We start from the raw sequence: 15,045 nt of genomic DNA, 5'->3' as shown, positions 1-15,045 counted from the left end.
GCGCGTCCCGGAAGCGCTATTGCCGAGAACGAAAACAACATCGTGACGTATCGCGTAGCCGCCACGCCTTGCGTCATAAGACACGTATCGCGTAGCCGCGAGATGCGTCTTATGACGCACCGCGTAAGCGCACCCGGAAGCGCATACGATCGCGCAACGTAAGCGCCCCGATGCGCTTACGATACACGCCCGGGACGCGCCCCGGGGCGCGTAGCGTAAGCGCGTCAAACCATGTGACTTTAAAATAACACTTTTCATTGGTTCAGAACTTTTTTTTTTCCAAATTGTGTGAAACCCACCCATTTCTCTCACTATTGCTTTGTACTTGGAGAGAGCAAGAGCTGTCGTGTCTACTCTATCTCCTACTTTTCTGATCTCCAGCAATGGCTGCAAGAGAGTCATCCAGCAGTGATTCAGAGGGATTTTTAGATGAGGACCCTCCTCAGCAAAAGAAAAAAACCCATTTCATCTGGAAATTTTACGAAATCCCAGAAGGACAGAAAAAAGTCAACGCTCCCAAAGTAACATGCAAAATATGTGGGAGTAGTTTATCCAGAGGCAATCCTCTGAAAAAATATAGTTTTGGGAATGCTAATTTGATCCGGCATGTGAAAAGAAGACACCCTAACAACTTTGCCAGGGAGAGTGTCAGAGAGCTGGCACGGAATGTACCCACAGATGGCGGCAGCACCTCCACTGGTGGAGCAACACCTTCGGGACCACCCCGTGGAAGAATGGTTCCTAACATTCAGCCGGTGTTTGCGGGCATCAAATTTTTGTGCAAAGAGTGTGACGAACTGCTCTGCTATGGGGAGCAGAGTGTTGAACTGATTGCCCTAAAGAAACAGCAACACCGCTGCTCTTCCAGTCCCTAAATTTTCAAATTTTTTTGCTCCTGTTGAGCAGTTTTGGAATCCTTGTTTTTGTTTTTCCCTTGAAAAAAATCCAAAAAAAATATAAAATTGTTTTAAAAAGTCTAAAAAAATATAAAACAACAAAAACAAAAAAAAATATATAAAACAACAAAATCAAAAAAAAAGTTCTTTTCAGAACTACCTCCATTTTTTAAAAAGAAGCTTTATTTTTTTAAAAGTCTGTCATTTTTAATCTCCATGGTACGCTCCCCCGTACGCTCCCCGGTGCGCGTACCGGGCGCTCACCCCCGCGAAAATCAAATTTTTTTTAATTTTTTTTTTCACCCACGGGAGCCTTTTATGGCCCCCACATGAAACCTAGGGGGTCAGGGGGTGTGTACCCTGCCCCCTCTTGCTCATTTCCCCCTTTGATTTTTGCCACCTCTTGTGTCTCAATCCTACCGAGACACAAGATGGCGGCCGCTGCGGACTGTTTCGAATGTTTACAGACACCCGAGAACCAATCAGCTTGCCGTGCGCAAGTCGCGTGGCGCGCCTGAAGCGCTCCCCGGTACGCGTACCGGGGAGCGCTCCAGGCGCGGCTCTAGATATATATCTTTTTTTGAACGTTAATTTCTCAAAATCCACTGTAGCACATATATTGAGACCTACAAAAGGCACATCGGGCTACCAGTCCCTACAATTTTGCCAAGTTTCGTGCAAATCCATTCAGCCGTTCGGGCTAAAAGTGAGGCCAACCGCCCTATGGAAAACTCAATGTTAAAAACACGTTTTGGGACCCCCCTTTTTTCTCGGCCCCCCCTGGACGAACACCCCCCAAATTTTCAGGGGCTGCTCAGAAACAAAATGTTCCATTTTCCAGAAAATTTCATCCAATTCCGTCCACAAACGCCAAAGTTATTAGACATAGAATTTTCAAAAATCCCATAGGGAAAAAATCCTAACTATATATACCTACTGGCGACCGCCAGTAGGTAATATATGTGTGTGTGTGTGTGTATATATGTAATGGACACCAGGCGGAAGGGTTGTTGCGGTCGCATGCAGGGGACTCGAGGAGACATTGGATTATCGTTTTTTTCCCACCCTCCTTCTGTCTTCAAGTCTGTGCCTGTCTTTGATATCTACTCCGGATTTGTTTCCCCGCACAGCATCTCCTTCCCTGAGTGCACCATACAGAGGCATTCTGGGTTGTGTAGTCTTTGTTCATTGGGACTACAAGGGAGAGCACGACACCTTCAGGGGGCGGAGCAAAATGGACTACTCCAACATCGAGACAGGTTTGCCCACGCCACAGCACAGTAAGCAGCAGGAGAGGAGCGCTGACGAAGGCACACATGCCGAAATGCATTCACCCGGGACTCAGCTGTTAATAAAGTGCTTCCTTGAACACCCTGCCAGGGTCACTGTTTCTTTTTTTTGGAGGAGAATTACTGCCATATATATATCTCTATATATATATATATACACACACATATATATGTGCATTAACTTCTTTCACTCAACGATGACGACACCTTGTGTAGCTGGTCAAATTACCTTATTTTGGCCCCATCTAACGCGTTTCGGCTACCCAGCAGCCTTGCTCACCGATAACAGAAGCAATGTGAGCAACCATTTGTAAATAATGCGTAATTGTTACGTGTCACGTGCAAAACTACAAAACAGAAAACAGTGAAAACAGACTCGTAGTGTCTTTCACATTTTTCAAAGCATTGAGTGGTTTGTTAAAAAAGAATAATCACCACAATTCATGACATTTGTACGATTCCCTACGGCAGGATGTATTTTGAGCATCTTTACATTTGAAACAAGGAAAAGCCAAGTTATAGCAAAAATCCAATATTAAATTCAATTATGAAATTCGTTATTATGTATACACATTCAGACCCTCTTTTGATTTTGATAATCAGCATACAAGAATACTGACCAAGTGGGCATACAACGCCTATCACGATCCTCAATCAAGTCCCAGTGGGCTTTTATTTAACCTCATCCATTTCTCAAGATACTAGTTCATTACCCCTGCCAGCATGAATATACTCTATACATCTACACTAAGGATATTGCCTACTACTAATATGTCTGTGACGTGAATTATGTGATTTAAAACCTTCTATAATACTTTAAAAGCCTCATTTTGTTTATATTTGGCAATTTCATGGGCAAAATTGTTCAATTACATAAATGATTTATCTACAAGTGCGAATATAGATCCTCTTCTAAATTAAGGCCTTCCAGTTGCTTGGTGTTAAATTCAATAATATAGCGGGATTCTAATTTCGGAAGCTTTTTTTCTCTATTCCCGCCACAAACATCTCTTGCCACGGAATCAACCACATAATATGAAAATCCTTTCACATCTTTACCATGGAACCTCTCAAAATTGCCCTTAAATGCTGTAAAACTCGTTTATGCACTTCTAGGATTATGATGTTTTATTGCTCCAAGAGACGTTACTACTGGTAAGACCTCAGTTGTTTTGATTTCAGCTCAGTGGCAAAAACTATGAAAAGCCCTATGGAGTGTTTGTATGATAAGTACTCACTTTTGTTTCTACTAATATTAATTTATCAGTTCACCAAATAGAAATTGTCTGTGATTAGATACTTCTCTGTTGTATTAATTTGCCAGACATAATGATTTTAGAATTTCTTCTCCAGTCTTAATCAACATCTATTGCCCAAATAATTGCAAAGAGTTATGGAAATATAGGCCGACAACATTAAGCAAATCTTGTAAAATTACAGGCACAACTTTACGAGTCCTTTTTTTATTCTAGAGGGAGATACAATCTTAGAACTGATCAAAATTACTTGGATCAGAAACCAGCTGACAGCTTCGAAACACACTCAGTAAGCAATGCAGTTTGCTCTAGAACATATATCAGATCAAAGGCTGTGAAAATGAGTTTGGCATTTGCCTCAAAGGGTTGCCGATTATTCTTCTATTGACCATTCAGCTCGTGAATCATTTGCAAACAGTGCTTTTAATGCCCATATAGATTACAGTTTTGTTCCTATTGAACATGTTACAGTCAAAGTGTTTAGTTACTCTGCTCTGGTAGTAGTGATCACTTCCCTCTAAGCTTGTTGCTCTGATGCCCAGACTTATCTGCGTATTGGTGAATATATTTTATCCCCAATGTCTCTGAATTAAGGTCAGATAGAGTACTGTAGAGTTAATAAAGGTCTTTCAGTCATTGAACTCAGGTCCTTGTTTACTAGAGTCTAGGGATCAGTTCTTGAAAGCTAATGCTCATTTATCCACTGAAATGTCAGCTTTCATTAGTTATGAACAACCCTCAATGACAAATTTGTTTAGAACCCCCAAATCACCAAATTAATAATCTTGCTTTGAGAAAGAGTTTTGGTCAGTGTGAGGGAATTTTCACTCTTTCCAGAGGAATGTTAGGTTCAATAACTCTCTCAAACTATTGTCTAAGCCCGAAGGTAAAAATCTTCACCCGCCTCAACGGAGACAGGCTCAGCATTAACGATGAGGACCTCCTCAGCCTGGAAAGCAGGCTTCTCACACTCTGAGCTTGTTCCCGCCATCATTGACGACTTCATTGAGACCTCGTCCAGCATCACCGGCAACGACGACTCCTCCTTGGACACAGCTTGCTACCAGCTTGCTACCTTGCCCCCCTTAAACTCTAGCTTCTCCAGGACTTATTCAGAGAATTTCTTCTAAGTCAGAAATTTCTATGGTTGGATTGAATTAATTTCTGTGTAATTTTAATTAGTACAATTTTCTCTATTTTTCTAATTGGTGTGGGATTTTTTGTGTGTTGTTCTTTACTTTATTACTGTTTGTCTTCATAAATACTTAACACAATGCCTCTAAGTTGAGCTTGACTGTGTTTGGGCCAAGTTAGCAGAGGGTTAAGCACAGTTTAATTTAGTGACTTTTTGTAATTCACCATGACAAGAATTATTGTTATTGCTTGGGTAGAGTTTTCACCTCACTCAATCAATTCCTTACAATGCCTGAATGATATTTTAATAATGTTCTGAGATGACCCAGAAGAATTGCGGCCCCTTTCCTTTATTTGTTGTAGTCATAGTCTTAGTGTATGGCCTCCCCTCCAAGTATTTTGCATGGTGGTCACTTTCTACTATTAGGTAGTTATTTCCTTGTTGCAACCTCAATCTGCAATGCTGTGTATGGCTTACACAGGATGTTACAATAGTAATATATAGAACTAAATCAGTTAGCCATTGTTTTTATAACACAGCACAGAGGAAGTTGTTGCTTCTCCTTGCCTTCTCTTATATTTCCCTAGTCACCAGAAAACCAAGTAAAGTGCTGCACGTATGCATCCACCACCACAGACCCTAGGAAGGCAATGAATTTACAGATGTCCAACGAAAATCTAGCACAGGCTCACCACCACCTATGGGTCTCCACATACTAAGGCAAATTGAGCAGTACCAGGTAATACTGTAGTATCTCTCTTATACTCTACCCTGGATCCTGTGTGTCTATAGAGAGCCCAGGAAACAACAGACCTCTGCTATGGTCAGTGGCAACTTTTGGTTACAGAGCCACTGGTGAGCATGATGCCCGCATCTGGACCAGCCTCAATGACATGGAAAGTATAGGAGAATGGTAATGGAAGCCCCAAGGCAGGAGGCATATGTTATCATTATGCCATGTAAGGCATATGGAAATTTAGGGCGGTCTCCCCCCCAAACATTTTGCTTGTTTTGCCTCACTTTTTACTAATCTGTTTTTGTTGCCCTTAGGACTCTGGGCCCTGTACCACTGCGAACCACTGCTAAAGTGCATGTGCTCACTGCCCTGAAACATGGTAATATTGGTGTATCCACAACTGGTATATTTAATTTACTTACAGGTCCCTAGTGAAATATGCTACGTGTGCCCAGGACCTGTAAATTAAATGCTACTAGTGGGCCTCCAGCACTGATTGTGCCACCCACTTAAATAGCCCTTCAATCATGTCTCAGACCCACTACTGCAGAGCCTGCGAGTGCAGTTTCACTGCCATGTCTACTTGGCATTTAAAACCCTCGCCTAGTCTTAAACTCCCCTTTTTTAAATAAACAGAGGTCACCCTTAAGGGAGGCTCTGGGTAGCCCATAGGACAGGGTGCTGTGTAATTTATAGGCAGGACATATACGTTTTGGTTTTACATGTACTGGTAGTAAAAAACACCCAAATTCATTTTTCACTACAGTGAGGCCTACCCCTCTCATAGGTTAACATTGGGGATTCCTTAATGCATGTGTTAAGTGTAATTCTGATTGAAAAGGAGTAGTACAGTCATGTTTGGCACCTACGCACTTGTAATGATAAATCATCTTTAATAGTAAAGTTGGATTTATGATTACATCTTTAAAAATACCACATTTAGAAAGCTGGCATTTTCTGCTCTTAAGCACTGTGTGCCTCTGCCTGTCTCCAAACATGTCTGAGGTGGGTGACAGCTGGGCTTTGGGGGCTTTTCCTTATAGACAGTTACACACAAAGGGAGCTGAGGTGTGCCAGATGGACCATTCACATCCTGATGGGCCATTAACATCTCGATGGGTCATCCTGGGCAGGATAGGAGGAAGCAGCTAATACTTTCACCTAAAAGGGGTAAGCCTCTCCCCACAAAAAGAGCTACATACCCTATGTAGTGTGTCTTGAGGCAGGGCAGAAAAGAGAGGACATGTGTGCACTTCAGAGCTCCTCTTTGAAGTCTCCCCCACTTCAAGGCACCACTGGGTATAAGAACTGGACTTCTGACCCCACCAAATCAGTACACTTCTGGACCTGTGGATACTCTACCAGAAAGAAGAACTGCTATCCTGCTGAAAGACTTCCACTCTGAAGGACTGCTCCTCTGGAAGAATAGTTTTTCTGCTTTGCTGACCTGCCTGCTGACCTCTCTGCCTGGGTGAGGAGGACTCGACCTACACCACTGGAATCCAGAGGGACTCCAAGGACTTGTCTGCTTGCCTCCTGTTCTGCAGTTTCAGGGACATCAAACACTCTCTGCATCTCTCCAACCAGCACCTGTAATCTGCCATCTGTGAGTCATACCTTGCCAAGTGGTACCAATCTAGTCCTGGGCCTTTGGAAGAGGTTTTCCTGTGCTGTAGTGCTGTAGCACTAAAATCCATACAAAGTGGACTTTGCACCAGTCGGAACCGGCCCGTTCCCATCTACCATGAATCGTCACCTACAATCCTACGGATCAACGCCCACGCATTGCCTTTGACGCTCCTCGCATTCTGCTCCTCGACATCAATGCTACCTCCATGAAAGTACTGTTTGCAGCAGGCCCTGCGTGGCTCCTGTATACAACCTGCGCTCCATTACAGTCAGCCTGACTTTTCCGATTTGACCAGGTCCAGCGCAATCAGAAGCCTGACTGCTCTCTGTGCAAGCTAACAGAGGGTGAGCAAAGGTTACTTTAGGGTGTGTAATTTACTTACCCTTTTCTAGGATTGTGGTCCCTACTTGGACATGAAGCATACCTTGGGGGAGGTGGCGGGACCCCAAGAAGGAAATTTACTAACACTTTGCACCAGGTTTGTGTCACAAAAAGTATTGTGTTGGGATTTTCATTGAGAAGTTGCCTAAGGAAATGCAAATCATCACAGTTTTGCATCAAGATGGTTTTCTATGGGTGGCACATGGGTGTTCCCATGCAACCACCAATGGGTTTTGATGCAAATGCCTATCTATTAACATCTGTAGACAGAGATTTGCTCAAAAAAAGTATGCCTCCTCTTAGTGTTGTTTTCTTTCTTCGTTTAATGGAATGCAGCACAGCAACTATTGTTACGGTGCTGCACTACGTTGCATTAAAAGTTAGTAAATTTCCAACCAAGTGTTAACAAAGTGGTAAGAGTCAGGGAGGAGGCAAAGGTTGGCAGGATGTTTATTTATAATTCCCTAGAGTTCAATCTACCAAGAAAGAACAGAAAGTCACACTACTGCATGGCTTCTGCCACTCTTCAATTGATCCATCCCATCAGCTTCACATGCATGGTGGAGTGGAGCCATACACGGCATAAAATTAAAGACAAGTAACTAGGATATTTTCATCTCTGTGTAAGTGATATTGTAGACTACTTGAGCTTCACTCTTGTTGTTTATTCTATCACTCAGAGCTAGGGGTAGCACTCGACGTAAAGTCAGAAAAGTGGACCTTGGTGAAGTTGAATGAAGCTTTCCAACATTGTAGGATATCACCCAGGGAGATGTCTTGGTACCCACAAACAAAGTTGATTTCCTGCTGCAGGATGTCCCGTCAACAGGACATCCTGCAGCACAGACAGTAGCAGGAGCAGCATAGAATCAGGCTGCCTATGAGTCTGCAACTCTTTCAACTGCATGAGGTGACTGGATGGACAGCAGCATGTAGTGCTGGTAGGGGCCAGGAAAATGTGGGGGTTTGCAGAGGCGATTGGTGGTCCTGAAATAGGAGAGCTTAGAGGAAGGGCACAGGGGAGAGGAATGGATCGGTACAGGGGTGGTGTTGGCAGGTGAAAGTCCTGGAGCGGGGGCTGATGGACTTGGAGCCGCGCTCGGAGCCCAGACAGAGGCTGGCTCTGGAGCCCCCCGGGCTGGGCTGCACGAAGACCGTGGACCTGGGCGGGCACGTCATGGAGAGCTGCGTGCGTGCGGCAGTACGGGGCGGCCCGGTACTGCTACCGGCTGGCCTCCTACAAGATGTAAATGTAAATGTAAATGTGTTGTATTTGTAAAGCGCACGGCTGCCCACGCGACAGTTCATCCCGGCGCTGCACTCATACTGCTGTGGAACCCTTCCTGGCTTTTCCATGTGAAATGTCCACTCCTGGGCACCCCCAAAGTGAAGCCAGGCATCCAAGCGCTGCTGGGGCCGTTGTGGAGATTAAGCAAGCTATTGCCCAGAGTCACAGAGTGGGACCCATGATTAGACTAGGCACCGAGGCGAGAATTATCAGGTCTGGGGAGATTGAGTCCAAGGGCCGCCGAGGCGGGAATTGAACCCTGGTCCCGGGCCAGACCTCGGCATCAGGGTCTGCCGCTCTAACCATAGAGCCACACTTCTCCACAAGATCCTCAAGGAGATGGTGCTGCTGCAGCGGCTGAGGCACCCCAATGTGCTGCAGGTAACGGGGGCTCCCGGGCAAGCAGCGAGTGTGTGCCCTCTATGGGCTAACATTGGGAACCTACCCCCCTTATGGGATAACTCCTAAGGGGAACAAAATAAGGGTGTCATGTTTGATATGTGTGAAATGGAAATAATAAATGCTGCTATCACTATTTTAGGAATGACACTTTTAGAAGTTGGCATTTTTGTGTGCCTGCCTGCCTGATGTGTATTGCATGTCTGGTTCTAGACGTGACCGGGGCTGGTGAGGTGTGGGTGGCTCCAGGGAGGGCAGGGTGAGTCAGTGTCAGGCTGAATAGGAGGCCTGCAATTGAAGCAGTGGGCGGAGAAGTTCCTTGTCCCTGAATAGGTCTATGCCTGCCATGTATAATGCTGGCTCTTCCCACCCGTGGTGTGTCTGATAACCAAGCCCCAGTTCACAAAGGAAGGGGGGAACCTGGTAAACAAAGTGCTCTACACTCCCCAAAGACCAGTTGGGACTGGTTTCCCCAAAGACCCTTCCAGAAGCTTCTGCCCCTTTCTAGTAGCAGGGCAGAAGGGTGTATGAATACAGAGGTTGTGACCCCATGAGTAGTATGCTTGTGCTGACTTGGGGGGACAATCTGCCAGGATGAACCGCCACGGGACCCAGCTGCCGACTCCTGAGGGTACCTGTGTGCTGGCCGGCCTGTGCCCAGCACAGCCCCTCTACACATTTGGGGACAACACTGGACTTGGAGGAGACTATGCTGGAGTAAAGGCTACTGCGCCAGGAGGATTGCCACCTTGCTAAGTTTGACTGCTTTTAGGAACTGCTACTTCGTTGGGCTGAGCTGCCCTACTGCCTGCTGATCTTTGCCCAGCCCTTGCCTGCTTCTTAGTGCCTCGTGAGCGCTATATTTTGATTCCCCCAAGAAGAAGTGTGAATCTTGCAGTGCTGTGCTGCCGACGTGCTGCGAGGGAATCCCGGCATGTGGGATTCCCCCTACGTGTGGCCGAGAAGAGCGGGTGCCCAGACCGCATTTTGCAGCTCTTTTGCGGGTGCCCACCTTGCATTTCTGCTTCTCTGACTAGCGGGAGCCCACCCCGCATTGTCTGCATTTTTATAAAAAGAAAGCGGGAGCCCACCCCGCGTTTTTTGCATATTTTATTAGCGGGAGCCCACCCCATGTTTTGTGCCTTTGAGCGGGTGCTCACCCTGCATTTTCTGCATGTTTTATTAGCGGGAGCCCAACCCGCAGTGGTCTTTCACTCCAGTGGGAGCCTACACCGTATTGCCGTCGAAACCTCCAGGGAATCACTGTGGCTGACCAGGAGCACCAAAAGCGGAAGACAGACGCCCGCGCTTGACTGTGGGTGAGGTTCGAAGAGGAAGCTGTGGCTGGTGGACGGGCAGGGCTCCCATGCGTTGGAGAGAGCCCCGCGTGTAGCCGAGGTGTGGCAGCTGTGGTGGCGAGAGCCCGAGAAGGCATCCAGAGAGGTCCTGGCAGAGCTGGGGTCTGTCAAGGCACATACCGGTGCCTGTCCCCTGCTGGAAAGAGTCCGGTGACCAGGGGAGGTGGCACAAGAAGAGTCCCGGTGAGTGGGGGCTCTGGGGACTATCGAGGTTGCAGGAAGCGGCACCAGAAGGACCTGTGTTTAGTTGCTGTCACAGCTGCCCCGGTTGATATTGGGCAGCTGCAACGTTTTGGCAACACTGTTGTGAGAGACCCAGAGTGGGACTCCGGGGGGTATTTTTGAACTTCAACGTCCCAAAGGGGGACTCCAACGTGCCAGCATTCTTGTGGGCTACACAGCAGCGCCGCAGTTGCGTGCCGCTGCAACATTCTGGGGCACCTTTAATTTCAGAGTCGCGGAGGGGGCTCCAATGCCACAGTACTGGTTTTACTGTACACAGCTGCGCCGCAGGAGCGGGCAGCTGCAACATTGTGGGCAACATTTTTTATTTGAGAGTCCCAGAGTAGGGGCTCCCCAGGTGCCATACTGCCACATGCTAATCTGCACAGCTGTACCGCCAGTTAGCGGAAGCTGCAAAGTTGGGCAAACTTTTCTTTGAGGGTCTTAGAGTGGGGCCCCCCCGGCGCAGTGGCATCAAAGGCTAACCTGCAACGTTGGGGGCATTTATAATGTGTGCAGCTTTTCCCAATGGTTTACAATGCTGATTTTATGCCTAAGTATGGTTTGTGTGTAATGCATTCATGCAGATGTTCTGGACAATGTGTTTTTGTGCCCTATGAGACGCTATGATTATGCCTAATGCTAATGTGCATGCCTAATATCATGTTATGGTGTTTTAAGTTCATGCCTGATCTAAATGTGATTTATGCCTATCGTGGTATAGTGCTAAGTTCTTCCTTTTACCAGTAGCTACTGGCTGTTATTACTGGTTGGTCAGATTTACTGTTTATGCTTGGTTCTGGCAGCGACCCGATTGGCACTGCCTTGTACATAGTCCCCTGTAAATAATGACCAGTTGCCAGTTGGCACAGTGTATATATCTGTGATGGTGATTCTAAAGTCTTTTACATAATACAAAGTCTATTCTTATATAACCTTATGTGGAGTCTCTTTTGTAGTGTGCCTAGTGTGTGGCCACATGTGATTGTATGTTGCGCAAACGCTTTATACGTTGACTCTGGGATGAGCCTGACGGGAAACATCCTTTACAACGCAACTTTTACCACGCAGTGCCTTTACGACGCAAGTTTTACAACGCAAACCATTACAACGCATTGCGCTGGGGGGCGCTCTAGGATAGGGAATAGGTTTAATTTACTATCCAACACCTTCCCTACTATCCACGGGGACTGCAGTTGGAATAGTAAATTAAACAATTCACTATCCAGCGCCCCAAAGCACTATGCGTTGTAAAGGCATGCGTGGTAAAAGCATGCGTTGTAATGTCATACATCCGAGCCTGACTGCTCGTGCTAAGCTACGAAGGGAGTGAGAAGGGGTTATCTTCAGTGTGTAACTCCCTTGCCATGACTGGAAATGGGGGTTTCTGCCTGGCTTTGGCGCATGCCCTGGCCTACTGGGAATCCCCGTTTCTAACAGGTGGGGCAAGAGATTTTGTAGTAGTTTGCCTTTTTTTTTTAAAAAGCTTGGTGAGCTACACTTTTAAAAGTTGCAAGTTCACAAACTTTGCGATTTCATTCTCCCCTATTCAGAATACCTCTATTAAAAACGTCACTTTTGTTGATAGCTACGCAGCTATAATGTTATGTATTTCCTTAAGAAATCAGCTGTGATAAATGTCCTCGATCATGTTGAAAGCACAAACCGTAAGGCATAGATAATAGCATAACACTTGGAGGCACAAGTTTGGGTAAGGAAGGTTAATAAAGCAATTCAGTTACTGTGGTATTTCATTCATGGACATCGTTCTGGATTCAGCAACTTTTGGGACATTTGTGATACCCGTGTCAGGATTGCGCATAGATTTCCTAATCTAATATAATCACAACTTGGATATGTATTATTTACACATCATTACAACGATGTACTTATAATAGAGTTGTTGAAATGTCAGCACGTACCATGGATTCTGCAACAGTTCTGCTTTGCTTGTACTTGTAGCCAGCCATGAAAATGAAGCATGCATAAGCGCATATAGCCTGGGGTTCAGCCTAAAAATAGAATTCAGATTTGATCAAAATAAGTTGCAGTTTTCAACCAGAGAGGAATTATAATATTTGTTCTGTGGAAAAATATTTGTATTTCTAATTGGAGCTGCAATATTTTTCTTTTGATTATCCAGGGACCATAAGCCATATATTATTAGAGAAATATATAAACTGTAGATGGGCTTGTAGAATTCTATAATTAGAATTTCTGAGTGTCTGCTTAGAAAATATGACATTGTGCAATGTCAATTATAATCAATTAATAAATATAAAGAGCAAATATCACAGCATCTCAAGGAAGAGAGGCTGTAAAATTGACCAGCGAAATATTATTATTTGCCTAGTATCCATCTGGTAATATAGAAATGATAGTAAATTTTAATAAGCACTCTAGGGTTGCACACAAATGCTGCCTCGCACATGCCAAAAAGTTAATGTTGTTTCTTGCGATGATTTATTCATAACATTTCCCACATTCGTGAGATACACAAAACTGTGACTATGCACGATACTCAGGCAGTGAAACGTGTTTGAAAAGGCTCCCTAAGTGGATGGTACAATAAGTGCTGCAGGCACACTAGTGGCATTTAATATACAGGTCCTGGGTACAAGTAGTAACGTTTTACTAGCGATGTATAAGTAAATTAAATGTGCAAATTGGGTCTAAGCCAATTTTACTGTTTAAGAGAGCACATCACTTTAGCGTTGGTTAACAGTGGCACAGTGCACAGAGTCCTAAGGCAAACAAAAACGAATTCATCAAAAAAAGGGGAGAAGGCAAAACGTTTGAGGGAAGACCACCCTAAGGCTGACAAGTCTACCACACATACTTGCTCCTTTCAAAGAGAACAAGGCATTTATTATACCCTGCAGGCTTTGTTTCTGTACTTAGAGGATTTGCAGTAGGCAAATGCGAAGGAAGCGAAGAGTTACCATATACCATTTATATCATCTCCACAATCAGAGTCAGCCTTTCCAAAGAGCGAGGTAAGGCCTTTGTATGAGGCCAGTGGAGGTGCCAAAAAACAGTGTGTAGGTAACGTACTAGGAGTCAAACCGCTATTTTACATGGTGGGCTGAAAATCCTTAGACTGTACCTATCTCAAAGTATTCTTCCATTTCCTGATGCGTCTTCCTGACCACATTCTTGACACTATTACTAAACCTCAGTCTGTGTTCTACAGAAGAGGCCAAGAGCGATGAACTTTGTTTTCCATAATGTTGGGTTTTCCATAGAGGGTGCAAGTGCTCAAATCTGTTCCTTCTGCTCTGTAGAATGGTGGCAGCTTCTCAGATAAGGGTGTTGGGGTTCTACCTTCCCAATTGCTACCATACACTTTACACAATAAGTAAGACGTTGAATACATTATAGACTGTCCAGCTGTCTGGTAAGCTGACCCTCAATACCACTCACAAAATTGTATCTGGCAGGTGTGTAGAGGCCTGATTATTTCAGGTCACTTATCTGCCATGTTTCAAACCCTAGTGCCACTCCTAGAATTATATAAAAACCACAGAAGCAACCATAGACCAATCTGGACAGGGATATTCATATTTATAGACAACAATGTGCGAAAAAGTTTTAGTTTCAATACAAAGTGTACATCCTTTGCCATATACCCTAAATGTATCTGTGAAACAATGACTGTAGGTAGCCAAATTCAAGAAACATGACTATATATTATAATTATAAAGACAAATATGTTGCTAGAATAAGTAAACGTAGGGCATGGTACAATAAACCTTTGAGCATTTATAGACAATAAATGAATTCAAACGTGCTCAGTGAACTCAGTGGACAGGCAGTGCCCGGAAAAAGTGATCACACATGAAAACTAAGTCTGGGCAGAGTATGTGGAGTGGCACTCCGCGGAGTTTCACGGAGTTAAAAAAACTCAGTGGAACTCTGCTCCTCCACTGTCCCACTGGAATTTTTTTTTAAAAGGGTAAAAAAACACTTACCAGCTCTCCCACGTCTGCCGGCCGCCTTCCTCCTCGCCGTGGTGTCTCCTCATCGCCGCCGTCCTCCTCCTCATTGCGCAGCTCACGTAAGACGTAAAACGTAGGGGGTTGTGACCAGCAATGAGGAGGAGTGCGGCAGCAACAAAGAGACACCACAGCAAGGAGGGGGGCGGCTCACCAATGCAAGAGAGCAGGTAAGTGGCTTTTTTACCCTTTTTTGGGCCCGGTGGTTCAGGGGCTGGGGGACGTACTCCGCTCTGCCACAGAGTCAGAGTTTTGCCTCCACTTTGCATTCACAGCGGGCACGTTGGTGGTAAAACTCTGCAAACTACGCTGGCGGAGAAGAGTATGCCCCTCCGGGTTAGCGAAAACAAGCATTTGCAATGCAATAGGTCTTGCATTTGCCACAGTTTAAGCTATTGGCCTTTCATTTATCTGTTTTGATAATTAACACATACATAAAAGGCATTGACATTTACAATGC

General features: G+C 45.1%; 1 protein-coding gene across 1 annotated transcript in view; it reads right to left on the bottom strand.

The window, feature by feature from the left end:
* LOC144762717 (uncharacterized) overlaps nt 1-15,045 on the bottom strand; it is a 924,777-nt gene that overhangs the window by 815,930 nt on the left and 93,802 nt on the right. The window contains exon 5 of the mRNA XM_078647968.1: nt 12,513-12,602. Coding sequence (XP_078504094.1) covers nt 12,513-12,602 — 90 coding nt within the window. The remainder of the gene's footprint in view (nt 1-12,512; nt 12,603-15,045) is intronic.

The sequence above is a fragment of the Lissotriton helveticus genome, chromosome 1_1 (assembly GCF_964261635.1).
Source record: "Lissotriton helveticus chromosome 1_1, aLisHel1.1, whole genome shotgun sequence".
NCBI classification, from domain to species: domain Eukaryota; kingdom Metazoa; phylum Chordata; class Amphibia; order Caudata; family Salamandridae; genus Lissotriton; species Lissotriton helveticus.
Note: the sequence above shows the minus strand (reverse complement) of the source record. Positions and strands in the feature narration are given on the sequence as shown.